The sequence below is a fragment of the Mirounga angustirostris genome, unplaced genomic scaffold (assembly GCF_029215605.1).
Source record: "Mirounga angustirostris isolate CCGP_5_RB_7025 unplaced genomic scaffold, mMirAng1.0.hap1 SCAF_11, whole genome shotgun sequence".
Classification (NCBI taxonomy): domain Eukaryota; kingdom Metazoa; phylum Chordata; class Mammalia; order Carnivora; family Phocidae; genus Mirounga; species Mirounga angustirostris.
In genome coordinates this window covers 108,294,004-108,320,843 of record NW_026991719.1, presented here as the reverse complement: position 1 = coordinate 108,320,843, position 26,840 = coordinate 108,294,004, and the positions used below count along the sequence as shown (strand labels likewise).

The 26,840-nt window shown below is 38.3% G+C and overlaps 1 protein-coding gene across 2 annotated transcripts in view; it reads right to left on the bottom strand.

Annotated features, from left to right (window-relative positions):
* The window catches only part of STK26 (serine/threonine kinase 26), a 53,579-nt gene that overhangs the window by 17,475 nt on the left and 9,264 nt on the right, over window positions 1-26,840 (bottom strand). For both annotated transcript variants that reach the window (XM_064574580.1, XM_045882618.3), the window contains exon 3: window positions 5,094-5,324. In XM_064574580.1, the coding sequence (XP_064430650.1) occupies window positions 5,094-5,324 (231 nt within the window). The remainder of the gene's footprint in view (window positions 1-5,093; window positions 5,325-26,840) is intronic.

Here is a 26,840-nt window from a genome sequence, read left to right as displayed (position 1 = left end):
AGTTCCGGAGAGGGATGGTGGTGATGGTTGCACAGCAACATAAATGTCCTTTCTGCCACAGAACTGTACACTTAAAATGGTTAAAATGGTAAATTTTATGATGTATATTTTACCGCAATAAAAAAGAAACAGCACGTAAAATTTTATAGAATCACAAGGGAAAGGAGAGGAGAGATCATCTTGCCACATGCTTTACTACCCTTGAGTCATTTTCTTCCAAACTAGAATAGCTTCTCTATACTCCACCCTCACCAAAATTATGCTCAAGTTCTTGTTCAAATGCTACTCCTTGTTAGGGTTATTGTACTTGATGTACCCACATTAAGTGGGTAATGCGAAGCAAGTTAGATATCTGGGGCTAAGGAGAGAGGCTAGAACCAAAGACATGAATTCAGAAGTTGTCATGATAGGGGCGCCTGGGTGGCTCAGTCGGTTAAGCGTCCAACTCGTGATTTCAGCTCAGGTCATGACCTCAGGGTTGTGGGATTGAGCCCCACATGGGGCTCACAATCAGCATGGAGTCTGCTGGAGATTCTTTCCCTCTGCCCCTCCCCCCTTTCAAATCAATCAATCAATCTTAAAAAAAAAAAAAAAGTTGTCATGACAGGGTGGATGAGACTGACCAGGGCAAATATGCAGAATGAAAGGAATATACATAGTAGGGCACTCAATAAGTAAATGTCAGCTAAACTGAATCTAATATGGGGCTCCTTAGAGTGTGTTATCTCAAGTTTAAAGCTATATTTGTTTTGAGGAAAAAACATTGTGAGGAGGAAAAAATTTTTCCCTCCTCAACTTCCTTCAAGTTTTATAAGACAACTCCAAAATATAATTTTTAACTAAGGAACATTCCAGAAACATTCACCATACACTGGGAGTGTTAAACACACACAAAAGTCTCAGGAAAAACAGTGAGAAGGTCACAAAACTTTACAGACTCTATTCTGGAATATTTTACTTCTGTCATTCAATTCTTTTTTTTTTTTTTTTTTGATAAATATCAAGGTGGTGGTATGTGGAGGGGGGGGGCATATTTCCTTAACATAAACAGAAATCTAAAGGCGATTTTCAGCAGCAAAATAAAGGCATGATTCAAATTCTATTCAACGCCCGAGTGAGCTTCATTTTAAGATTTACATCGAACTAGAAAAATATTTAAAGATTATAAAAGATTTTTCCAATATTATGAGATCAGAAGGGAAGGGTTTGCTTATTTTAGCATTCTTCATAAAGACTAACTTTGTCTCTCAAGAAAATCTGCAGTGAACTAAAATTAAAGGAAAATACTGTGGTCATACTGATGTTTGTCTGGTTTTTACTCTTGTTTTTAAAAATGAAGTTATACAGTGAGCTCAGTCAAAATGAATACCTTGTACATTTTTGCATGTTTCAAGGAAATCACTACAACTACATACAGTTTCAGAGAGCATATAATTTTCTCTCATATGCAATAACTTTTCCTCCAGCTTACAGTGAGGTCTTGGTTATGTATGACATGCTGCGTAAAGAGAACCTGAGAAAAACCCATATCCTACTATACTCAATTAACTTGACTCACAAAATCTCCCATGTCATCTGAAATGGAAGGATGCGCCACAATAAAAACATAAGTCGATTGATAATGCAGGTCCCTGATGGTACTTAGAGGATGTAGCCTTGAGTTATATTGACTGCATTAAACAGAACCCTGTTATATTTGATGCGATTTTAGTTTTAAAAAAAAAGCAAGCCTACAGAGTCTCACTACGTTTTAATATAAATGGAAAATAAACAAGTTGGTCAATTTAAGTTGGTAATTTAAATAAATGATACTAAAAGGTTATAAAATCATAAGCTATTTCTGTGTATATATATGCACATGTATACAGAGATAATACACATACATTTATTTACTCTAATGTAAATAGATTCAGGATACAAATAATCAACATCAGCCAGCTGTGAATTTCTACAATTTTATCAAGAAGTGACATGTTTTTCAAAGTAGTCTTTCATATCGTGGACTTTAATTAATGATGGTAAAGGAGATAAAAAACAATTCAGTTTAATCCTTTAAGAAGACATCATGGATAATGGCCCTGATTCACTGACTAGTCTGAGAACATTCTATAATCAAGATTTGGACAAGACAATCTGTTTTATTTATTTAAATATTAAGTATTTATGGGTGACTGGTACATGTACACCATGAGGGGAATTTTTTAAAAACATGAAATCTTAGGAATAAATAATACAAACAGAGCTATTATAATTCATTTCCCAAGAGAGTACTGAGTCTGAATCAAGAAAGGCTATAAGCATCCAATGAAAACAGTCAATACCACGTTGATACCCATTTTCAATATAATATAGAATAACCCATTTGGAATAGGGCTTATTTAATATTTTAAGTCAGTTACCAAAAAGAGCTTATCTGTTGTTACAGATGCCTAAGAATAGCAAAGGTTTAGGTTTGCTCTAGAGTAGGTCTGGAATTACCAGGATTCAAGCCAGAAAGAGTAAACCAGAATGCATAAACCACACACACAACAACAACAACAACAACAACAACAACAAATTCCTGAGGCTGCCTCAAACCAAGCCTGCTATGGGAATCAGGAGGGGGACCTAAATGTATTGAGACTGAGTGACCTCTCAGGATTCCTTAAAAAAGAGTCTGACCCGCTAAATAAGTTTTGTAGGAAAGAATTCAAAAGCAAAATATGCCACAAAGAATCAAATAATTGTGGGTACAATTAAAGAGAGCAATGGCTAACACTGAGAAGTAAATTGAACAGGAATTACCATCTCCTCTAGGAAGCCTTTCATTCACACCACCGCCCTCCCCCTAAAATGAGAGAAGTGACTACTTGCCTATTTGTGCCCTATCTGTACCTTGTACATACTTAATCACAAAATCTGCACCCTTTTAGTGCAATGTGGGACTGTGCACTCCTTAATGGCAGGGGTGAGTTATTCATTTTTTTGGCATGAATTCTACCCTCTTTTTTAATTTTTTAATTATTTTTTTATGTCATGTTAGTCACCATACAGTACATCATTAGGTTTTGATGTAGTGTTCCATGATTCATTGTTTGTGTATAACACCCAGTGCTCCATGCAATATGTGCCCTCCTTAATACCCATCACTGGGCTAACTCATCCCCGCACCCCCCTCCCCTCAAACTCTCAGTTTGTTTCCCGGAGTCCATAGTCTCTCATGGTTTGTCTCCCCCTCTGATTTCCCCCCTTCATTTTTCCCTTCCTTCTCCTCATGTCCTCTATGCTATTCATTTTTTAAAAAGATTTATTTATTTATGAGGGGACGGGAAGGAAGGAGCAGAGAGAGAGAATCACCAAGCAGACGCCTGCTGAGCGTGGAGCTCAATCAATGGGGCTCAATCCTACGACCGCGTGGAGCTCAATCAATGGGGCTCGATCCTACGACCCATGGGATCATGACCTGAGTCGAAACCAGGAGCTGGAGGCTCAACCGACTGAGCCACCCAGGTTATTCATTTTTATATCTCCAGCACCTAATACAGTGTATGACACATAGTGACAGGTGTTTAAGGATTTATTCTACCATACATTCATTCCACATTCATCTAATTCATGTAATATTAGAATAAACAGGCTTTGAAAAAAGGCAGTGAAATTTATGATTTCTAAATCAGTAGTAACTAATATAGATAGATTATCCTAGGGTTTATTTGGTCAGCAGAATACAAAAAGATAGCATTAATTCTTACGCAGGCCAATAGCTTGATGAGTTATAAACACACCCTTTTTGGCCTAGAGATAGATGAACAAAAAACCAACCAAACAAACAAAACTCTTTCCCGCCTTGTAAACCCTGAAAAGCAAAGACCTAATACTGCCTTCCTTTGAAAAATTTCAACATGGGGATAAAAATTTTTAACTTTAGGGGGCGCCTAGGTGGCTCAGTCGTTAAGCGTCTGCCTTTGGCTCATGCCATGATCCCAGGGTCTTGGGATCGAGCCCCACATCAGGCTCCCTGCTCCACGGGAAGCCTGCTTCTCCTTCTCCCACTCCCCCTGCTTGTGTTCCCTGTCTTGCTGTGTCTTTCTCTGTCAAATAAATAAAATCTTTAAAAAAACTTTTTTAATTTTAAAATAATTGTAACTCTAACCTAAGCTAGATTTTTCTATTTATTCTTCACATTTCAATAGACACAGATCCTAACTTTTTTTTTTTTAAGGTTTTATTTATTTATTTGAGACACAGAGAGAGAGAGCACAAGCAGGGGGAGCAGCAGAGGGAGAGGGAGAAGCAAACTCCCCACTGAGCAGGGAGCCTGAGGTGGGACTCGATCCCAGGACCCTGGGATCATGACCTGAGCCAAAGGCAGATGCTTAACCGACTGAGCCACCCAGGCACCCCAAGATCCTGACTTCTAACTTTGGAACTCAAGAACTCTTGGGTTTTACTAACCCAATCATATCTCCATCTGCCATGACCTCAGGTGTCTGCTAATTCCACAATCCTGGAAACTAAAATTCCAACTTCTGTTGGGGAGGGGGGAGGACAGATAGTATTCCATTTGACTCCACTTCAACAGATATTTATCATGGACTTAAGATGTGCCATGTCCTGTGCTAAGTGATATAAAAACCCAGACTGGTTGAGCTAAACTCCCTGCCATCAAGGAGTTCATAATCTGGAGGGAGAGAAAGATGTGTAAATAAGCACCGTAACTCAATGGAATACATGACATACTTACATATTCCATCAATTCTGAGGTCGAGACAGACTGGACCATTGAGAATAATGTGCGAAAGCCCAGGGGGAAAGCTCTTTCCTGACAAAGGATATGGCTCAAGGACCAGCTGCATTTCTGCTCCCCCGTCAATCCAAAGTTCAGGTGTGGAATAACGGTGCAGCCGAGTGCTGGGATGCATTCAGGATACAGCTGCTAAATCTAAAAACAGTTTATCTGGCACTATAAATGGAGCTGGATTCTGCCTGGAGGCCAAAGACTGCCAAATCCTAATTTAAGACATTGCCTTTCAAAAAATAGAATTAAAAAAAAAAGAAAGAAAAACTTATAATGGAAATACCTTATGACTTAAATAATACAACACACACATTACCTTTAAATATGATCCATAGTATTTTGTTACATATGAGCTGTCACACTGACTCAAAACAGTTATTTCTTGCTGAATGTCTTCAATTTCATCTTCAGCTTCCTCGAGGTCTATGATTTTAATAGCAACCACTTGCTGGGTACGGTTATCAATTCCTTTGAAAACTTCTCCAAAGGAGCCTTTCCCAATGCGTTCTAATTTTGTGAACAGTTCTTCTGGATCAGCTATGTTATTCTAAGGGGGGACCGGAGAGAGAAAGAAAGAAAAGAACACAAATGTTTTGCATCAAATTTTTTTTTTACTTGAAAGGAAAATAAATCACATAAGACAATAACACATTTTTAAAAGCATACAAACTCCCTTGATTCTCCACATGTGCTTTGTTAGAGCAATTATAATCCCAAACAGCCAGCTAGTCCATATTCTACGGGATCACTCACTAACTGGGCTTAGCTGATCTTGTTACCACAAACAATCCCATAGAGCAAATGTTGTCTCTGCTGCCTGCCAAAGGGCCAGGTACTTTTTACTTTGACAACGGCCTTAGCAACACTTTTTCTAGATATATTTCCTTAGGCAAGGGAAACAAAAACAAAAATAAATTATTTGGACTATACCAACATAAAAAGCCTTTGCACAGTGAAAGAAACCATCAACAAAACGAAAAGGCAACCTATTGAACAGAAGATATTTGCAAATGATATGCCTAATAAGGGGTTAATACCTAAATTATATAAAAAAAAACCTTACACAACTGAACACCAAAAAAACAAATAATCTGATTTAAAAATGGGCAAAAGACCTGAGTAGACATTTTTCTTTTTTAAGATTTATTTATGAGAGAGAGAGAGAGAGAGACCATGTGCGCACGTGCGCACAAACAGGTAGGAGGGGCAGAGGGAGAGGGAGAGGTAGAGCATCTCAACCAGACTCTCCACTGATTGGGCCCTGATCCCAGAACCCTGAGATGATGACTTGAGCCGAAATCAAGAGTCTGATGCTTAACTGACTGAGCCACCCAGGCGACCCCTGAATAGACATTTTTTCTAAAGGCATCCAGATGGCCAACAGACACATGAAAAGATGCTCAACATCACTAATCATCAGGGAAATGCAAATCAAAGCCACAATGGGAGATATCACCTTACACCTGTCAGAATGGCTACCAAAAAAATAACAAGTGTTGGCGAGGAGGTGGAGGAAAAGGAACCCTTGTGCACTGTTGGTGGGAATGTAAATTGGTGTAGCCACTGTGGAAAACAGTATGGAGGTTCCTCAAAAAATTAAAAATAGAAATATCATATGATCCAGTAATTCCACTACTGGTTTTTACCCAAAGAAAATGAAAACATTAATTCTAAAAGATATATGCACCCCTATGTTTATTGCAGCATTATTTACAATAGCCAAAATATGGAAGCAGCCCAAGTGTTCACTGATAGATGAATGGATAAAGAAGATGTGGTATATATATGATAGAATATTATTCAGCCATAAAAAAAGAGCAAGATCTTGCCATTTGTGACGACACAGATGAAACTAGAGGGTATAATGCTAAGTGATATAAGCCAGACAAAGACAAATACTATGTGATTTCATTTATATGTGGAATCTAAACAAAACAAAACAAAACAGACTCTTAAATACAGAGAACAAACTGATGGTTGCCAGAGAAGAAGGGGTTTGGGGGGCAGGCGAAATAGACAAAGGGGAATTAAGAGATACAAACTTCCAGTTATAAAATAAATAAGTTATAGAGATGAAAAGTCCAGCACAGGGAATATAGTCAACAACATTACAGTAACATTGTTTGGTGACTGATGGTGACTATACTTATTGTGGTGAGCATTAAGTAACATATGAATCATTATGTTGTAAGCCTGAAACTAATATAACATTGTATGTGAATTATACTCCAAAAAAGGGGGGGCAGGCACTTTTTAGTATAAAGCAGCTGACTAGACAGTTTGCACATGAATGCAAGGGTAGTGATGGTGAGAGACCGCCTAACCTAAGCTGTAAGTAGGTGAATTGTTTAAAATTCTAACATCCTGCCAGCGAAACATTACCTTTTCACTCTCCTCTTTCCAGCTTTGACATTCCAATCACCCCACCTATACTCCTAAACTACCATGCGAACACAGAACGCAAAAGACTCAAGAATCTATGAGTCTTTTTTTCCTTTACTTGGGATCCTATCTGTATGTAACGTTCTCATCAATGGCTGAAATGAGATTCTCCGCCTTGATCATAATTGCTAGTGCTCATTTGGAAATGGTACTACGTTGAGCTTCCACAACTCATCACACAGTAGGAATCCAGAATCAGTCAACATTTTGCTACAATAAAATCTGGAATGAAGCATAGGTTTTTAGGTTAACAAATGCTTCAGATATTCATAAATTCACTGTCTCTTCCTGATTCAGAAATATCCTTTGCCTTATACAATTTTGAATTCAAACTTGCCTCCCACGAGACAATATTTATATCCTTAAAACTCATATTGCTGAATATGTACTACCAATCAAGTAGAAACACAAGATTTCCAAACCTCCCCAAAAAGGCATGTTATTAATTTGTACTTTAATGCTTCAAAAAATAGAAGGATGCTATCTAGTTCTGGTGAGCTGTATATGTTTAATCTGTCAATTGGACCTACATTATCTGTTCATTTACTACAATTTTACCTAACCAACAATTCCAGGAGACAATTATAGAGTTAGCATGTTCCCTTAGATTTTCTATTAGACAACAAAATCATTAAAGTTTATTTTTGTTTCTCATTAAGTTGTTTGCATCAGCAACAGCATCGAATAGATCCACTAACAATTCCATTAAACTGCCGGTCTTTGAGTAGCTAAAAGCTTATAACCGATTTTGAAAAATTTCACCAATTTTTCTTTTTTCAACCTGCCCAAAATTCAGATTGTACATGACCTGCTTAATTTATAAGCTTCTCCATTCTCCTTGATTTTTTTTCCATTTCTAAAAGATGTACTTTCCATGTAGTAATCTCTTTGATACTGCAAGCTACTTGTTATCCCCACCCATCTCCAGTACCCACATGGAACAAGTATATCTTGAGCTTCCCATACGGGCTTTTTTTGTTTTTTTAAATTTTTTATTTGACAGAGAGAGAGAGAGAGTACAAGCAGGGGAAGCGGCAGGCAGAGGGAGAGGGAGAAGCAGGCTCTCTGCTCAGCAGGGAGACCGATGTGGGGCTCAATCCCAGGACCCTGAGATCAAGACCTGAGCCGAAGGCAGACAGACGCTTAACCGTCTGAGCCACCCAGGCGCCCCCCATACGGGCTTTTAAAAATAATTTAGATTTCCAGTAGGCTGCAAATGCGTCTTGAATGCTTACATTTTATTATATACCTTCTCTAAAACTTGAGTACCATCATTATTGATTTCCTTGGTGTTCCCTTAGCAAGACACTATACTTTGTTGTGATGAGTATCACATAGTAGCTAACCCACCAGTTACCTCTTCCTACTTTTGGTGATGGTTCTTGTCTTTCTAGTACCTAGTGGCAAAAATACTCGCCAAAGCTTGGTGATAGGTTCACCTCTCTGTAAGTTGCTAAATTCAGTGGATTTGGAAAAATAAAAGGAACAAATCTTTCCATTTTTCTGATATAAACACAAAACAAATCTGAAAGTTGTAAGTATACCATTGATTAAAAAACACATAGTATGCACTCTTTGATAACACATTCTGGACTAGGAAGTGTATTCGTTAACTTTATAATAAGATTTTTTGTTGTTGTAAGCAACAAAGATTAAATCCTAATCTCCTTAATTCATGTTTTAAAAGGATTTCACTGAAACAATCAACCCCTGGGAGAACACAGCTGTTCTATAATAAAATGGGTTCCTGAAAGTATGTAAACAAAGATTTAAACATCAAATCACACTGCATTTTAAACAAGCTCTGAAGTGAATCCTAACTCATGATAGTTTCTGATTTTAAATCAAGGAATACCAAGTCGGACAAAGGAAAAGAGAAAGCTTTTACACAATGTTTGCACTTCCTACTCCTTTATTTTGGGATGAAAACTTGTCATGCAGAACCCCAACATCTAGAGTGGGGGGAATCATGAAAACAACTTTTCCCGAGGAGAACCTCACCTCCCTGACTTCCGGAAGGCTAGAGATCCCTGCCCTGTTTACCAAGGCCTGAATCTTGGATAGATAATACCGAAGTTCTATCTTTCCCTTCACCATCTCACTAGCTTCTTAAACCGAAGTACACTAAATCTTTATTAGGACAGGTATTCTTTCTGGTTTTTTTGTTTGTTTTTGTGCAAGGGCAAAATCAAGCAAATACATGGTAAGCATCTCAAGCAATGCACTAGGAAACAATCTATATGAGGAAACTGATTTGGCCACCTGTTCATATCACTCTTCTTCAGAGTCTCTAAGAAAATCAAGTCAGCTCCCTCTGCATCCCAATCCAATTTTAAGAATATTAAAATATTAGAGAATATTAAGAATTTCCAAAGAATATTAAAATCTCCTAATCTTCCCACCTTTACTGCAAAATCCCAGTTTACTACTAGATCCGTATTTGCATTGCCTTCTCAAAGCCCTGACGCAGGATGGAGTTCTAAGTTCGATAGCAGCAAATGGGAGGGATGGCTACATTAACTTCACATGGATTTACAACTAATGGTAGATGATTTATACATGCCCCACAAAAGCAGGTCTGTACACGTGGGAACCTCACAGGTCCACCTCAGGACGTTCATCAGACTGTGCTTGGATTTGAACTCTTCGGCTCTAAGCACACTGTTACAAATTTAAGTCTTAGAAGTTACCATTACTACTAAAACATAACAGTAGCAACAAGCTTTCAGTGTGGAGATACTCTTAGCATGTCCAAAAGGGACATCTTACTGTGGAAAGCCAGGGGCAGATGCAAGAAGGCTTCTTACACACTTAAATCACAGAATCAGAGGGTTGGAAGGATTCTTAAGGGTTCTCTAAGGGCTCTCTGGTCCTGGCTACACATTAGAGTCACCAGTACAACGTTTAAAATGCAGATACCTAGTCCTCATCCCCCAAGTACTGATCCGGGACTTCTGAAATTAGGGCCCAGCAATAAATTTTTGTTTTAAAGTACTCCAAACTACTTCCTATGTAGTCATTTTGGCACCAGACTTGACATTGGCATTGGGAACCACCGAGCAGACATCTGAAATTTGTATCCTTGATTATAGGGAACTCATCACCCCTATTTTTCCCAGGCAAGCCTGTGGCTCTCTTCTAACTGTGCACACTAAAAGTAGACAACTCAGAGATTAAAAGTAAACTGAAGGCCACTTTGGTATTTATATATATATAGCTGTATTTAAAAAATTAAGTCTATAATACTTCTAAGGACACATCTCTAAAATTAGTGCCTACCCTCAAATAAGACCAGAAAAGTAATATTTACCAAAACACACACAATGTATCCCGTACTGTCTCTCATTCTCTCTCTCTCTTTTTTTTTTTTGTAATTACTTCCATTTATTCCTTCACTACCCGGAGGCCAGGACCCCAGGAAGTGCCACAAAACTGAGGCAGGATACTCTTTGTGTATGTATCTTTGAACACTTTTTTTTTTTTTAACACAATATGGTATATGTAATAATAGAGTACATAATAGGTTCAGATCTAATTGATGAGAGTTTTGAGTTAACAGTCAACATTGGCAAAGAGTAAAAGTTTAGCTAGTAGAAAATGGGTACAAATTGTGGAGGGGGGTGGAGGGAAGGTAAAAAAGGTTTCCTTGACCCTCTTAAGGTCCCTGGCTGGGTCTGAAAATTAAACTCACAAAGATGGATTAACAGAAGAAAAGCATATACATTTATTTAATCTAAGTTTTACATGATATCAGAGCCTCCATAAAGAAATGAAGACTCAGAAATGGCTACACTGGTGGGTTTTTTAAAAAAGAATGACTTTCTTTCTTTCTCTCTCTCTTTCTTTCTTTGAGAGAATATGAGCAGGAGAGGAGCAGAGGGGAGAGGGACAAGCAGACTCCGAGCTGAGCGTGGAGCCTGATGTGGGGCTCAATCCCAGGACCCTGAGATCATGACCTGAGCCAAAACCAAAGTTGGATCTCAACTGACTGAGCCACTCAGGCATCCCTAAACTGGTGTGTTTTAATGCTAGGTTTGACAAAGAGCAAAAAATTGTGGAAAAGGGCAAAGAGTATGAGCTAAATGTAGTAAACTGGGGGAAACATAGCAAGGCCTGTTTGTTCAGATTCTTCTTGGCATCCCTTTGTCTTTGGAGATAAGGATGCTCCTTTCTTTCTGGTACTATGAGAACACCTCCCACATGAGGGTCTTATGACCTGCTTCAGGGGAGAGGGGCAGTGAGGAAGGGAAGGGGGAGAGTCAGTCAGAGTGACCTTCCTACTTCTATTTCCTCAAACTCCTTTAGCTTAAAATATTCAATATGCCAAGGTGCTATATTTTGGGGTAGCATATCCTGAACCCCATCAGGGGCATTAGGAATAACTGAATCAGGAGAAACAAGAAAATTGTAGACAGAATTAGAATTAGCCTTGAGGTTTTAACAGAATGGAGACCTGGAAAGCCAAAGGTGGTCAAAAACCAAAGGTACAAAATCTAGTTTCTTTGAATCTGAAGTAGTCAAAGTAAAACCTCCAGTCTGGAGCTGAGAGTAAAACCATACAGATTTAGGGAAGAGAAGGTAGATTTCTCAGAGAATTTGACCAGGAAGGGTTGAGCTCAAGTGAAAGAACCTGCAAGAACTAAGAACCCAGCTGAGCAAAGCTGACCTTAAGATAGGTTTTGCACTTGCCTCCCTACCTTGATAAAATCCAAACTATGGATGCTCTTGGCTATACAATACTTTTTGCACTTTACAAAGACTGATCTGTTTAGAGGCCTACCAGTGACTCACTCATGAAGAAGGGGTATACAGGAAATGATGAGCAAAGAATGTGCTAATGATATCAGGCTTAGAAAGGAAGACCTCTTACTCTCCTCAAAGTCTCAAGTGGTAACACCAGGAGTGACTTGCTGTGAACTCAGAATGCCCAGACAGTCACAGAGAGTAACTAAAAACTGTGGCCTAACAATATACTAAAGACTAGAGATTTACCCACTTAACTACCTGTTGAAATTGCTCAGATTAGTTCTCCCAAGCTAGAGAGGAAACACTTTTCTGGATTACTTCCGTGTCTGTACTATTACCTGTCATCTAACAAGTAGAATGCATAGAAATCATTTTCTAGGGCTCCATGAGCCTCAAATGCAATTAGTTCTATTATAACTGCCTATGTTAAGATTCGTCAACTGCCCTATAAACATTGCCTCCAAAGTTTGAGTGTCTCCTAATCAAGATGATGCCAGAAAAAATATATGTAATGATTTAAAATCAACAGCCATATACCTCTTAGCACTGCTTGTGTTCAAGACCACAGGACACTATCTATCTTTTTAAAGTGCTATATATGATCTAAGCACAACTGACTTCTCCCTGGATAGAACTGTAACAGTCACAGGCTTTTATAGCTGGAAGGAAATGTGTAGGTTATTTAGACCAACTCCCTATCACCACCATCAGTAACAAGCATTTATTGTATGCCCACTGTGTCTAATGGCTAATACCACCAAATGGAAGCTATGAAATTTAAGGCCGTTTATGTCAAAATGATGGCAGAGGTAGGGAAAGGTTAAGAAGGGGAACAGAAATCCTGAAATTAAAAGAATTATAGGATCTTTGAGATGGATAGGAACTTAGCAAACATCTGATCCAAAATCTGTTTTTATAGGGGAAAAAACCCCAAATTGTTCAAGGATATAAGGTAGTTAACTAGCGGCAAAGCTCGAAGTTGAACCCAGGTCCCCTAACTCCTAAGTATAAGGTTCTTTCACTACAGCTTGGATCAATTTGTAACTTAAATTATACTCTTTTGCTATAAAACCAAAGTTTTTTTCCATCACGAACAGAGCCCATAACTGTCCAATGTCTACTTAAGAATATCCCGACATTTAAAGAATCTGAAAACTTTTAAACCTAAAAGAATTTGAAAAACTTAAAATAGAATTTTCCTCTCCTCCAAATGATAGGATTTCTTACAATTTTGGAATCACTATGCAATTGACTGATCCCTGTAGATATGCATGATTACCAAATATTTTATACTACAATTCCACAGAGAAGTGACCTGTATGTAATCTTGACTTTCTGGCAAGGTTACTATATTTAGCCCATTTTTTTCCATGTCAATAATTAATCTGGAATGGGCTAGCCTCTGCAGTGTGGGAGGCAAGGTAGTGATGGTATTCCATACCATGATTCCCATAGGAGCCAATGTCCGGAAACCAAGAGCTCCAATTCCAGCTTTATCAGTGATTTATTGTAACCCTTAACACTTCTGTAACCCTTAACGCTAAGGCTTTCAGTTCTGTTCATTTAAAAAGACCCTCAAGTTGATGAAATTGTCCAAGAATAAAAATAATATTTTTGTGTTAGGTTTTATATGGGCAGAGAATTGTTCACATGACCATGTGAATACTCAGATTACTTTAATAGTGAGAAGAACAAAACAAACTCACAATTTTTTCTAAACTTTTGAAGGATGTGATGTTAGCAGAGTATTTTTTTCCTTTGTACAACCTCAGGTTCATATTACAAGTATCTGATAAAAATTGATGGAATTCTTAAGAGACCTCTGTGATTTAGATTTCTGAAGTAAAATACTTAGCTTCACTATATTTTGTATATGACAGAATAAGAACTAAGGTAAAGCTGGTATGTCTGTATGTGTTTCATATTCAACATGGAGAGCTGGGCTTGAGGTCAATTTCCGTCAGGTGGTCAGTCGTCTGAGTTTGTATTTCCATGTCTGAGAGCTCAAAATATTTATCTAAGTGCATAAAGAAAATGTTCCTAGTTTGCCTATTGTTATGCCACATTTTTGTATCTCTCTCAAAGGTTATTATAATTTGCTTTTGCAACATACAGATGTCAAATTGCCCGGTTTTACGTATACGCAATGAAATAAGTGAACTGTGGTCAAAAATGTAGTTACGACAACCCTGGTCTTCCTTGTGGTCATCACACAGCATTTTATCAACTCACAGTGGAGTCCCCGTCTTTACTTACCACTTAAAAGGCAGTTTTGAGATGGATGAGGCAGCCCTGGTCTTAACCAGCAAAGCATGAAGTCAAAGGTCTCATACAGTATTATTTTGTACTCTTAAGCAACAATTTAAACTTCCAGCAATCTTGTGCACAGCAACAAGAAGAAAAATGTGTTCATAAGGCAGAAATAAAATTAAGTTTATAAGTACTTTTTCATCTTTCCTTTATTATTCCTGTTTTTAAATGTACCTCATTAGCAAAAATGCTTGGAAAATATTGTAGCAGAGGATAACTTCATTGAAATTATTATAAAAGGTTTTGACATAACAGCATGAATAACATAGCAGTTTGAGGAGTTTCTCCTGCCTAATAACTGTGAGTCTACTTCACCTTTAAGAACAAAAGAATAATTGAAAATATTCCTTCATCTGAATTCCTCCTACTCAAGAGAGGATAAGGAAAGAGCTTCCTCTGGCCTCCTAACGTGCTTTCTTCTCTGTACTTAAGCTCAGAGCAGAGGGAAAGAACAATGGAGTAAGCAGGACACATTCTGGGATGTGAAGAATGCAGTTCTTTAAACATGTTGGTAAGACAGTTCAATTTACAGCCGGGTAAAGAAGAATGAAACATCTCTTTGATTCTATTGTCACTTCTCCACGTACCACATTTTTCGAAAGAAAAATTAAATGCAGAAAGCACAAGAAGAAATTTCACCATAACCTCCCCTCTCTTAGAAATCCTTAAGAAACAGATTCCTAGCTGGCGGCGCTTTTATTAGCTCTATTTCCTAGATAGATCTTGAAATTCCTGCCATTTTAATTGAAAGTAGAAATATCAGATTATTTTGTCCAGCCAGGTAAATCATCTTCGGGGCGAAGGCCTTTTAAATGGAAGGAAATAACTAATTTTGTCTTTTTGACTAACTTTCTGGGATTTGAAGTTCCCTTAAACCTTTAATTATAGCCATGGGTAAGGGAAAGGAGGCATCCTGCAAACAATCACATTCTTCTCTCAATAAACCAAAAAGTCTAAGGCTATCATCACAATAAATGCTGGATGCAAATGCCATTGCATCATTTAGCTCCTTTCTCTCTGACCTTACAGCCATTCCAGAGGAAAAAGGACGTCTGGTTTCTTATAAGTATTACAGAGGTAAAGAAAGCAGAGAGGTCCGGCAAAATGGCCTTCATTTTGCTTATCCGGGAAATGACAAGCAGTCAGCGATAAGATGTCGGCTTCACCATCTGTAAAATGAGGGAAAGAGGTGGGTTCCATGATCTCTAAATCCCTTCCTGTTTTGACACTGCAAATTTGTGGGGGATTAAAGCCACGTCGCTTCGTTCCCCCTCCTTGTTGCCAACTCTAGTTTTGAAGCAATCATTAAGGTAGGGGATGAACTGGCTCAAATGGAAAGTTTACACCACCCCATCGTCGCAGCAAGCAATTCAGAATCTCTAGCAGACTGCATTCAAGTCCCAACTCTCTGATACTACAATGAAGCAGGCTGAGAAGCCAAGGACAGATAAAGAGCAACAGGGTAAGATACTGTCCAGGCCATGGCCCAGTGTAGATGAGTGACTGCTCCATGGAAGCCAAGGGGAGCCAGACGTTCAGCTCACACAGGACCTAAGGTTCTATTGGTCTTCCTCTGCTTTCATTGTAAATTCATTCCTAAAGTAATATTCAGAAAGTAACGTAATTATCCTTGCCCATATACAGAACTAGAACACCCAACAAAACTAAGTGCCCAAAGGGAAAACTTCAGGAATACCTTATCATGTACCAAACACAACACTTCAGTGAGTAGTAGCTTGGACATACAAACTTGAAGGCAATGCTCCACTGGGGAACAATTTTACTTTCTTATTTTTGAGCCTTTGAGTCATGCCATTTTTTCTGTCAACAATACCCTCACTGTCCCCCATCTCTGGAAATACTACATCTCTAAAAAACAAAGAAACAAACAAGCAAAACACCTTCCCAACTCCCCAGGGTAACCTGATCACCTAACACTCAATTGCTTCATTCCCTGCCCTCCCATAGCTCTTTGCTGGAGCCTCCGACACAGTACACATTTTACCATCTTTGCGTTCTCTTTCATTGTCATGATCGTTCTTTTCTCAAATGAATAAACACATTAAGGAGGGAGCTCCGTCTCAGTAAGCACCAGGTACCCTCACAGCACCAGTGCAATGCTTTGTATACTGGATGTAGTCCTTGGATGTTTGCAGGGTGTTTACAACTTACCTGCAATCTTCGGCATGAGGTTATCCTTTCATTTGTAGTTTGATTTCTGACTTTTGGTGCAAGGGAGATTACATTCAATAAACCGAAGAATGTTAAAATAGGTATGAAATTCTAAGTCAACCCCTATTCTCGCATGTGATTAACATAATAGAAACTTTCCAAAGCGACAACTTTGAGAGGTTTTTCTTTCTACTTGGAGAGCTCTTTAGGTTGCAAAATAGCAGTTCTTAATGTAATATGGAGCTATACCCAAAGGACAGTTGGTAGTAGCTATACCCACAAGGATGCAGATCACTAATCTATGCAAATATGATTCTGGAAGCACATCTGCAATCACTATTAACCAGAACCATGTGACTGTGTGTCCTGGAGAGTCTAGGACAATTTCATACTCTAATGCAAAAACTAAAGGTCTCGAAGAGTGGCAGTCGGTATATCACTCTGCTGTACATTTCTTTTAATTTACTTAGGCTAACCACATATAGAAATACACAATTCAATCAGGGATCAGGTTTAACCATAAGCATTAATGTTAAAATAAAAGGATTATTACTGACTACACAGGATGTTATATAAATATGGCCTGGGATTGATAACAAGCTCTTACTATAAAATATTCATTTGGAAAGGGGGATGAGGCCATACAGTGAAAGGAAGACAAAGATCCTGCTAATATAGAAATGATAAAACAGGTATCCTAATTTATTCAGGCCATTATTTAATCAAACCCACACACAGGGCACTTTAACATGATAGACATTGAGAGCCTCATTTTATGCTATCCATCCTGGAGGTAAAATAAAAGGATGCCATTCAATTACTTTCAGAAATAAACATCTTTGGATAGAATCTAAGGCAGAGACACCTTATAGCAAATATCGAGCTATTGCAGATAATGTTACCGTGAATCATTAGCACACTTATTAAAATGCATCAGATTAAAACAAAATTGATTTGCTCGCTGCCTATCTTCCTTCTAGATGGGGAACTCCAATTAAAATCAATAGGTTTGAAGCTTGTAAGCACAGCACTAAATTATTAACACCATGAGTTCTTTTAGAAAATTAACACTGATTGAAAAAGTGGAATTTTACATAGACTTACCTTTTCATTCTTAATGAGAAAGTGGCTGCAGTATAATTTCCCTCCAACATTTCTCTTTAATCAAATCTATACTTTGAGCGGATTTAATCAAATTGTATTTGCAAGGAGTTACCCAGTGGAATCTTAGGACTAAGGAAAATTACTTCTTAGGTCCTTCTGGCTTTAACATTCTATGATCCCAAGAAAACGATACTGATGGCATGATGGTGTCAACAGCAAAGAATTTTAATCTTGGCAAATAAAAGCCTAGAGGAGATTCTCAAATACTCAAAAGAATAGTCTTTAATATTTTCAACAATCCACTCTGTAGTTCCCCAAAGTGAAAAATATCATCAGAGTATCTATTTATGTGTGTGTGTACGGCTAAAAGAATAATGTTGGTTGTTATTTTTACATCTTATCTACTTCTTTAAAAGATTTGAAGTAGTGCATTCATAAACAAGAATACATTCAGGAATCAAGTAAAATGGGGTGTCTGTGTGGGTCATAGTTGTACCTGAAAACCTAAGGAAAGAAGAACTACTACAAATGAACATAAAAGTTAGCTTTGTGCTCAGCACCATGGTGCACCCAACATATATGAGAAATTAGCTTACAGGAACAAATTTGTTACACTAACAAAACGGGCTGAATTTCAACATCCTCACTGATGATGTTCTTACTGTTATTCCTTTTCCCTTGCATAGGGAGTACCACTTCATGTGCAAAAAAAAAGCCCTGATTATCCCCGTATTTTAATTTCCCCAAAGAATTCCAGCTTGGAGACCTCTTCTGCTTTTTGTTGTGAATTAATCTCCTCTTGAAGTTTACCAACTTTTCCCAAACTGAAATTTCTCAACCCATCCGCGTCCTACCCTACACTCCACTGTCAATAGCAAGTGTGAATATACTAATCTCTATCCCTAAAGGTACAGATTCACCAGTTTGAACCCCCATTGATATGTGCTGACATTGCTGAAATCTGTTCACGTTACCAAAGCACAACGTTGGACAAATTCAATATTCAAATAAAGGAGGGGAAATGCTACTGACATTATGAGATAGCTACTAATATGTGATGAATCTTTTAATTTTTAACAAACACCATTATAAACATAAGGCTGTTTACGTGTTCTCGATACAGCTGGGGCTAGGATATTTTATTAGTTAAAATTTATAGTCTTTGTTGATTTATCAATCAACAAAACTGCGATTCTCCAACAAGGATCATCAATATCCAGTAACAAATTTTAATACATGTACAGAAAATCTTAATTTTTTTCCTCCAAAAAAATATGCTATATGGTCTCTTTGGGAATGTTAAAGGGTCATTTTATTTTAGAACTGGGAGGAACCCTTATAAAATATTTGGGCTTTTGATTTTATAATGAGTGATTTCTAGCTGGGGGTGGGGTGGGGAGGAGCAATAACAAACATAACCTCAGGATGGAGACAAATAACAAAGTTCCTTAATTAGTTCTTGAACTGCCATAGCCAAAATAAGGTTGATGAGCAATTCAAAGTAAATAAAATGCTTTGAACAGTGTGCTACCCAAAAAGATCTGTGATCTACAACTTGAGTTGACTTGTACCCTATCATTTTACAGCCCTAACCAGAGAGAAAGTACCACTCACCAAACAAATCCTCACTGCCCACCCCGAAAGGACCCATAGAACATTCTGAAAAACACAACTTTGAAATCCCTTTGTCCTTTCTTGCCTTGGTGAATTTCCTTCCCTTTCTTTCTCTTCTTCTCATCCAGTCTTTTTTTTTTTTTTTTAAAGATTTGATTTATTTATTTGAGACAGAGAGAATGAGATAGAGAGAGCATGAGAGGGAGGAGGGTCAGAGGGAGAAGCAGACTCCCTGCTGAGCAGGGAGCCCGATGCGGGACTCGATCCCGGGACTCCAGGATCATGACCTGAGCCGAAGGCAGTCGCTTAACCAACTGAGCCACCCAGGCGCCCCTTCTCATCCAGTCTTAAAGCCAGCTCAGCTACCCAGTGATGCCTTTCCTGACCATCCCAGCAGGCTGGCTTGACTCATCTTTCCTAGGAATTTCTGGACAGGCCAGGAGGGAGCCACTGAAAGCTTTCAGCAGACAAGTGGAAAAATCAAGTCTGTGTTTCAGGTAGCTCCCTCATGTCTGCACCTAGCCCCAAGCCTACTTAGTGACAAAGGCTAGAATGCCATGATAAAAGAAGAGATGATGTCTGACACTTTCAGGCGGGGGTGGGGGGGGTGGGAACCCTCATAGATCTTCATGATTAACTGAATATGGAGATAAAAGAAATCAGCGGCAAATTACAAATAATGCCTGCTAGTCTTTTTCTCCCTTGATAATTTTGTGATTTACCAATATATGTTTTATGGCTGATAGCACCTCCCCCACTCAGTCAAGTAGTTAAGTGGCATTTGGTAGAGCCTGATTATTTCATATGCTATGATCTAATAATTTTAATGCATTTTTGATTAAGTACTATTCTCCTTACTGCTGACAAACCTGAGACGTTAATTGTAGGGTGAAGGCACTCATTCAGTACAAGGAGGAAACAAATGTGATTATGTCTGACACTTAGCACTCTATTCACCTTCCTTCTCTAATAGATATCACCCTTTAATTTAAAATAGTGATAAAAGCAATCAGTGCCTTCTACTGTGTTCCTATATAAAATTCTCCCACTTTTATTTTCTTGCTTTAGAAACTAAGAAAAATATTAAAATCTATCTGTATACACATAATTTATCATATTATCATTACCAATACAACTTTCCATATAATTCAACCACTAAACTTTCTGTCTAGGAAACAGACAAAAATGTCTACCTACTTAGCATCACAGTAATGGGACCAATATATAAGTCAGTTACTCTCATGAAGAGCAACTGTCCTATTATCTTACTGTATCCCTAACCTCAGAGCAAATACTATAAAACGTTTCCTTTATTTAGATCAGCAATTCTCAGTGTGGTCCCATACCCTAATACAGCGGTCCGCAAACTATTCTGTAAAGGGCCACATAGTAAAGGCCTTAAGCTTTGTGGGCCAGGTACATTTTGTGGCCCCTGTCACATATTCCTCTTCTTGTTCAGTGACTCTTTAAAAACACAGAAAATATTTTTTTAGCTTGCAGGCTACACACAAACAGGCTGCAGGCAGGGCTTAGCCCTTAGCTATAGTTTGCTGACAGTTGCTGTAAGGAATCCATTATATGTAACAAATAAACTCTGCTCTTATATATCTAGAATGGCCTTAGCTTGAGAAAACATTAACTCAAATCCTTTTCTCTGTTTTGTGGTTCAGATGACAACAGTGGTTGAGAAAGGCTGCAATAGATTAACAAGGGTCCAAAAACACTACTGGAAGAAGGTGATCATTATTATTTTTTAAAAAAACAGGCATTCAAAAATATTTACTACGGAGAAGTTAAAATCTACAATTTCCAGAAACTTTTGTCCAAAGCATAGGCTGAACATTATAGCCTCACTATAATTACACATAGTAGAGAAGTAATTATACATTAATCACCTTAGTAGAATATTAATTACATCTAATTCAAAATTTGTTTGGAACAGGTACTTGATCCCTTCCATATATACATAGTCATACGTGCTTTATATCTTTTGTAAACAATAACCTAGTCCAGACTCCTGAGCAGAATCCCCCACATTCACAGTTTCAGAGCTTACGGGTTACCCTCTACAATCTCCTCATTTTACATTTGAGGAGAGGCATGCAGGCATGATTTTATAGTATAGAGGAATAGAATACACTACAGTCTTCATTCTAGTAGCTAGGAGGAAATGACTTAGTGTCCTACCAGAAAAAAAATTAATTAAATTCTCAAGCTCTGGAACCACTTGTCCATATTAAATAAAACTATTCCTTCACAATATACGGATCATCTTTCCGGTTAGAGGAGTTTTTAAAAAAATCGTCTACAACGGTGCTTCAGCTTTCAATCAGGATCATACTTACACTATCACTGCCTGACACACTGTGCTCAAAAAATAGACACCCGGGAAATGAAAATGCTTCTAGTTATACAGATGGACTCTCCCAAAGAACCCTGGCATGTGGGTGAACAAGGGAACCTAGGGTGGGGGCTGTAATCCCTGAGCAGAAAACAATCTTCGTTGGGTTTTCAGGTATGAAGACATTTATACCTCTTAAACTCCTGAAAAGTTAAAAGCCAACAGTATTTAGTAGTATTTAGTACCCGTAAGTGTTCTTAGAAAAAAGCAATTGGACTACCTACCACTTAGGACTCTTCTCTCAGCCAAGACAGAATCAAGTGGTGCTAAAAAGTCATTAAGCAAACTTATTTTAAAGTAAATCTGAGATGCTACTCAGCCTTGCAATGCTCCAAAGAACTGTTTTAATCATTCCCTGAAGGAGACTTTTAAGGCCAGTGCCTACTGGAAAAGTAACAATAATATTAAACCCAGTCATTTGAAAGAAAGATTCCTTCTCCTTAGCCTCGCAAATAACAGTCCAAATTAGCCAAATATAATCCAGTGATGCCCTAGCGCTTTTCCTTGTTAATGAAAGGTATTCATTTCACCTACAGAAGGAAAAAAATAAAGTCATGCAAAATGACTCCAAGTGTCTAGAAACAATTTATTGACCCAGTACACACGCCACCAAAACTGCACATCTTAAACAGAAAAGCAGCTGAAATCCCCATCCCAATGATGTCAGCTCTTCCCCCAGATCTTTCACAAGCTTTCTCCCAACCCAAAAGACTCTTTACATACGGTCCCTTGCCATAGCAAATCAATTATGTAAATGCAACTTTTATCACAGAATTCATAAGCAACAAGAAAGAAATGAATGACTATTACCTCCCCAATTTCCTTTTCTGTTAGCTTTTTCTCCTCTCTGCAGAAAGTAGAGACATTTCCCATTCTCAAAAATAGAGAGAGAATTCTCAATCTTTAAAGCAAGAGGCTACTTTTTTTCCCCTTCCTTGGAAACACTGTCTTTCTCTTCTTCCAGAGGTCCAACACCTTTTCCCTCACCTACATTTTCTGTTTGCTCATGAGGCAGCAGGAATCCTCTGGTATTATGAAATTCTACCTTCCCCAAGCAGGGTTTACACTGCAGCCTCCAAAAGGATGCCCGAACCTCAGCAGACAGAAGATCCATAGCAACAGCGGTAATAGTTTTTTTTTTTTCACTTGCTATTACCAGAAATCACGGTCCAAAAAGACGACCATGGAGGTGTCACCTCTGCTAAAACCTCCAAATTGATTCATTATTTAACTAGTCAAATCCCACGTTTTCATTTTATGTGCCCTTTGGAAAGCCTGTGACAGAGGAAAAAAGATCTTTCAGTGACAGTCACATTTTTCATGAAGAGATAAATAGCTAAAAAAAAAAAAAAGCAGCTCTCTGGGTACAAGATTTTGTTTGTCACTGAAACAGGATCCGATGCCCCGTCTCCTCCATTCCCTATCCCCTCAGAATCATAGTGCAAAGTACCTATAGCAATTTTAGCTTCAAAATAAGAGCTTGCACATAATGATCGCAAGTTTCTGTTAACCAGAAGTCATTTGTATACTACCCACATGCCTCTGATTTTACTCACAGGTAAACCAATTTATATTTATCCAAAGCAATTCCTTTGATGCAATGATGCTCTGTAAAACTGTTCTATGGGAGAAATTAAGCAGAGAATTAGAATCCTGATATATATAATCTTTTGTAATGTTCAATTCAATTCTAATTCACTAAAAAAGCTTAACACTGGTATTGGATTTCATTAAAAGTCATTTCCCATGATCTGTATCCTATATGGAATAGACTGCTGTGAGCCCAATTTCTTCAGGAATAATAATAGTTTAAGTAGTAAAGGCAGAAAGAAGAACTAGCCATGATAAAAATATAACATGTGTTACATCCTGATAAGCCTGTTTTGTATTTAGACACAGGCACATATATACATATGTATTTACCTTGGAGTAAATATTTGTAAAGATGGTAAAGAATTCTATATATTTTCTATCTAATAAAAATACTTAGCAAAATCCATGGATATCATGTTTACCGAGCATAGTTTTTACATATATTTTACTGAATTATTTTTTAAAAAGGATTTTATTTATTTATATGAAAGAGAGAGCATGAGCAGGGGGAGGGGCAGAGGGAGAGAGAGAGGGAGAAGCAGATCCCCTGCTGAGCAGGGAGTCCAACACAGAGCTCGATCCCAGGACCCCGAGATCATGACCTGAGCTGAAGTCAGATGCTTAATGGACTGAGCCACCCAGGTGCCCCACTTTTCTACTTTCTAAAAACAATTATGTCTAAAACTGATACCGCTGATTAAAAATTCCATGGCAAACGTTGAGCCTTATCTTCTTGAATAGAGTAAAAGTGTTTTCAAACACAAAATATACTTTGTGCACAATATACACTGTGAACGCATATATATATATATATATATATATATATATACACACCCCCTATCAATTTTCTTCAAAAAAAGCTAATCTACTGCCCAGAATAATGAAAAAATGGGTCACAAGAGTAACTGAGTATCCTGGAAAAGAGACAGTTACCACATAAGAGGTAAGAAGTATAAGGTAAAAATATCAGACTTTTTACACCCGAAGAAATTGAATTCCCTCAAGGGGGAGCAAGTTACCTAGGGATCCAAGGAATTTATCCTCATGACAATCATTGCTTTAAATGTGTTCAGAGGTACACTTCTGTACATGCTTTTGAACAGGCTCACTGGGGGCAAATCTTTGATTCTGAAGGATAATTTTGTTTCTGTTGGTCTTGTGTTCATTTTAGAAATTGAAAAGTGATTTAAGATCCAAGGCCGGAGCATGAGGTGAGCAATCAAGTTTGCTCACATTGTTTGGTGTTGGCAAACTCATTAAGTAGGGCCCTATTTGCTTCTCTTATTTTCATTCCTAATCCCTTGTTTGAACTAAGCTCTGCGCTTTTCTACATGGTACCTGTTGGCAAATGGGAATATATTAATCTGACAGGTAGAGAGAACATTTTAGAGAGCAATAGCTGGACCCAGAAAGGCCATTCAGGAATTTATATTTCCTTAAGGATTCAGAAGTAACTTCCTCTCTCCTCCAGGAATTTACATATGTAAACACAAGTTGGCTTTGGACTGTCATGACCAGGAATGGGCATTTTTGGACATAATAGCAGCCCAGAGTTATTAAGTCCAGCAGGTTTTTTGGGGGGAGGGGGTAATAGCAGGATAAAAAAAAAGGGATACTGAACAATCAAAACTGATATAATTCATCAAAATTCTTAAGATTATCAATCTTTGGGGGGAAATAATGCCATTTGCTGGCATTTAGGATACTGGCATTTTATTTCACTTCAGCCAAGTTTTATCTTCACAACTATAGGCATAAATAGGTTTCATGTTTTGGAGAAATGTATTTGCATTTGAAGATAAGAGCATTTACTGAGGGTCAAACCTATCTGGATCAAGGAAAACAGAAGTAACGGGCGACGGTGAGATTTTGGAAGTTGTAGAACTTCCAACACAAAGTTGCATTCAGCTCCTCCCATAGAGTTTCTCTCCTTTCCATACCAAATTACTCACCAAGGTCTGTTAGTCTTCCTTGAGTGGTGCTCAGAGTGGTCGCCAGATCAACAGAGCAGCTAGGAATGCATTAGAAATGCAAATACACAGGCCCCAGTGCAGACCTAAAGAATCAGAAATTCTGGCGATGGGGCCTGGCAGTCTAGCAAACCCTCCAGGTGGTTCTGATGCATGCTCAAGTTGGATCATCACTGCCCGAAATCAAACCCTTGCTAACGAAAGCCTGGGCTATTTCAACATCTGCTTATTATATCCAACCTTCCCCTTCTCTAACCCATGCTGTTGGGCTGGAAGCTTAATGCAACTTTCCCAAAACAAAGAGAACAAACGAAATAACCACTGCTTTCATCAGTTCACTTTCTTGCTGAAAAAGTCCTTGTTGTAGACGGATTTAAATAAATAAATAAATAAATAAATAAATGTCTCGGTCTGGCATTCAAGGCCTTTCACTATTTGGGCCTCAGGGTTCAAGCCAGTGAGCACCTACCTCAAATCTCTGTGATAGAGGGAACCTGGTGCATAGCCCTTTGTACCTTTTCCCTTGCACGTCTCCCGCTCTCCTTGAACGGTATCCTATAAATGACCCTTCCCTTTCTATGTCAGTGTCTCTCTCCTTTGTGATTCATCGTCACTGCTCTGCATTGTGCTAGATTTCTAAATGTGTAGGCGTCTAGTCCTTCCAGGTACAGCAAAAACTTCTTGAGGCCAGGGACTCTTTTTTATACTTTTTGTACCTCAAAGATAGGCTTCAAGTACCATGTCCTACACAAAGTAGGCCTTCCAAACTTGGTTGCTGATAATTTTCGAATTTAAATCACACCCAGTTGTTTCATGACAACTAAGGGCGGAAAAACAGTAAACCTGGATCGCCCCCAGTGTCCAACTTGGGAAAGTCGTTACCATTTACTGACTAGCACAGAGGAAAGCTCAGAGTTAAGTTCGAACAAAGGATTTGAACTAAAACTACAGAAGCAAACAGGACCCTAATTAATGAGCTTGCTAACTGTTCTTCCCATGGGGTTAGTAGCACTTTAAAAGCATACATTTGAAAAATGCTTCTTTCCCTGAGGCTGCCAGACACACTGACTGTAGTCTCCTTAACCACAAGAGGTCAAAGTTCTATTTTCTGTCACCATACTTAGTAGCATGTGTGCATGCTTTGCTGATTGGTTTCTTTTGTGTTTCTGCTCAGAGTGAAGGCAGGCAGCAGGAAATTGAGACCAGGGAGTCTAGAAACTTTCCCAGGTCTAGTGGGCAGCGATACCGAGCAGGCAGAGGCTTTGGGAAGAAATAATGACTTTATGGTTTCTATTGGCTCGGCTCCCCCAAATTTTCTTGCATTTATAAAAACAACTTATGCTCCACCTGATGATCTATGTCGTCCATCCCTTCCCCGTCACCCACTGCTGTGTTATTTATACCATACTGCATCAAGCAGTGAAGTCCTAGCTTAATATAACATACTGTAAAGTGATAAGTTGCAAAGCCAAAGGTTTAATGGAAACCTGGGGGGAGGGGGATAAAAAGGCACTAACAGAGCAATTCAAAAATGCATTTTCAAAGAAAAATCTGGATGCGTCTAGATGTCCTTGAAGTATTTCTTCCACCTGCCAAAAATTCACTCCTAGGATTGTGTTACCAGGCACTACTGAAACCTGGTAGAGTAATTCACTAGTATGCTTAGAAATTCCCTAACATATCTAGTGCGGTATGGATTTCAAATCCAGTA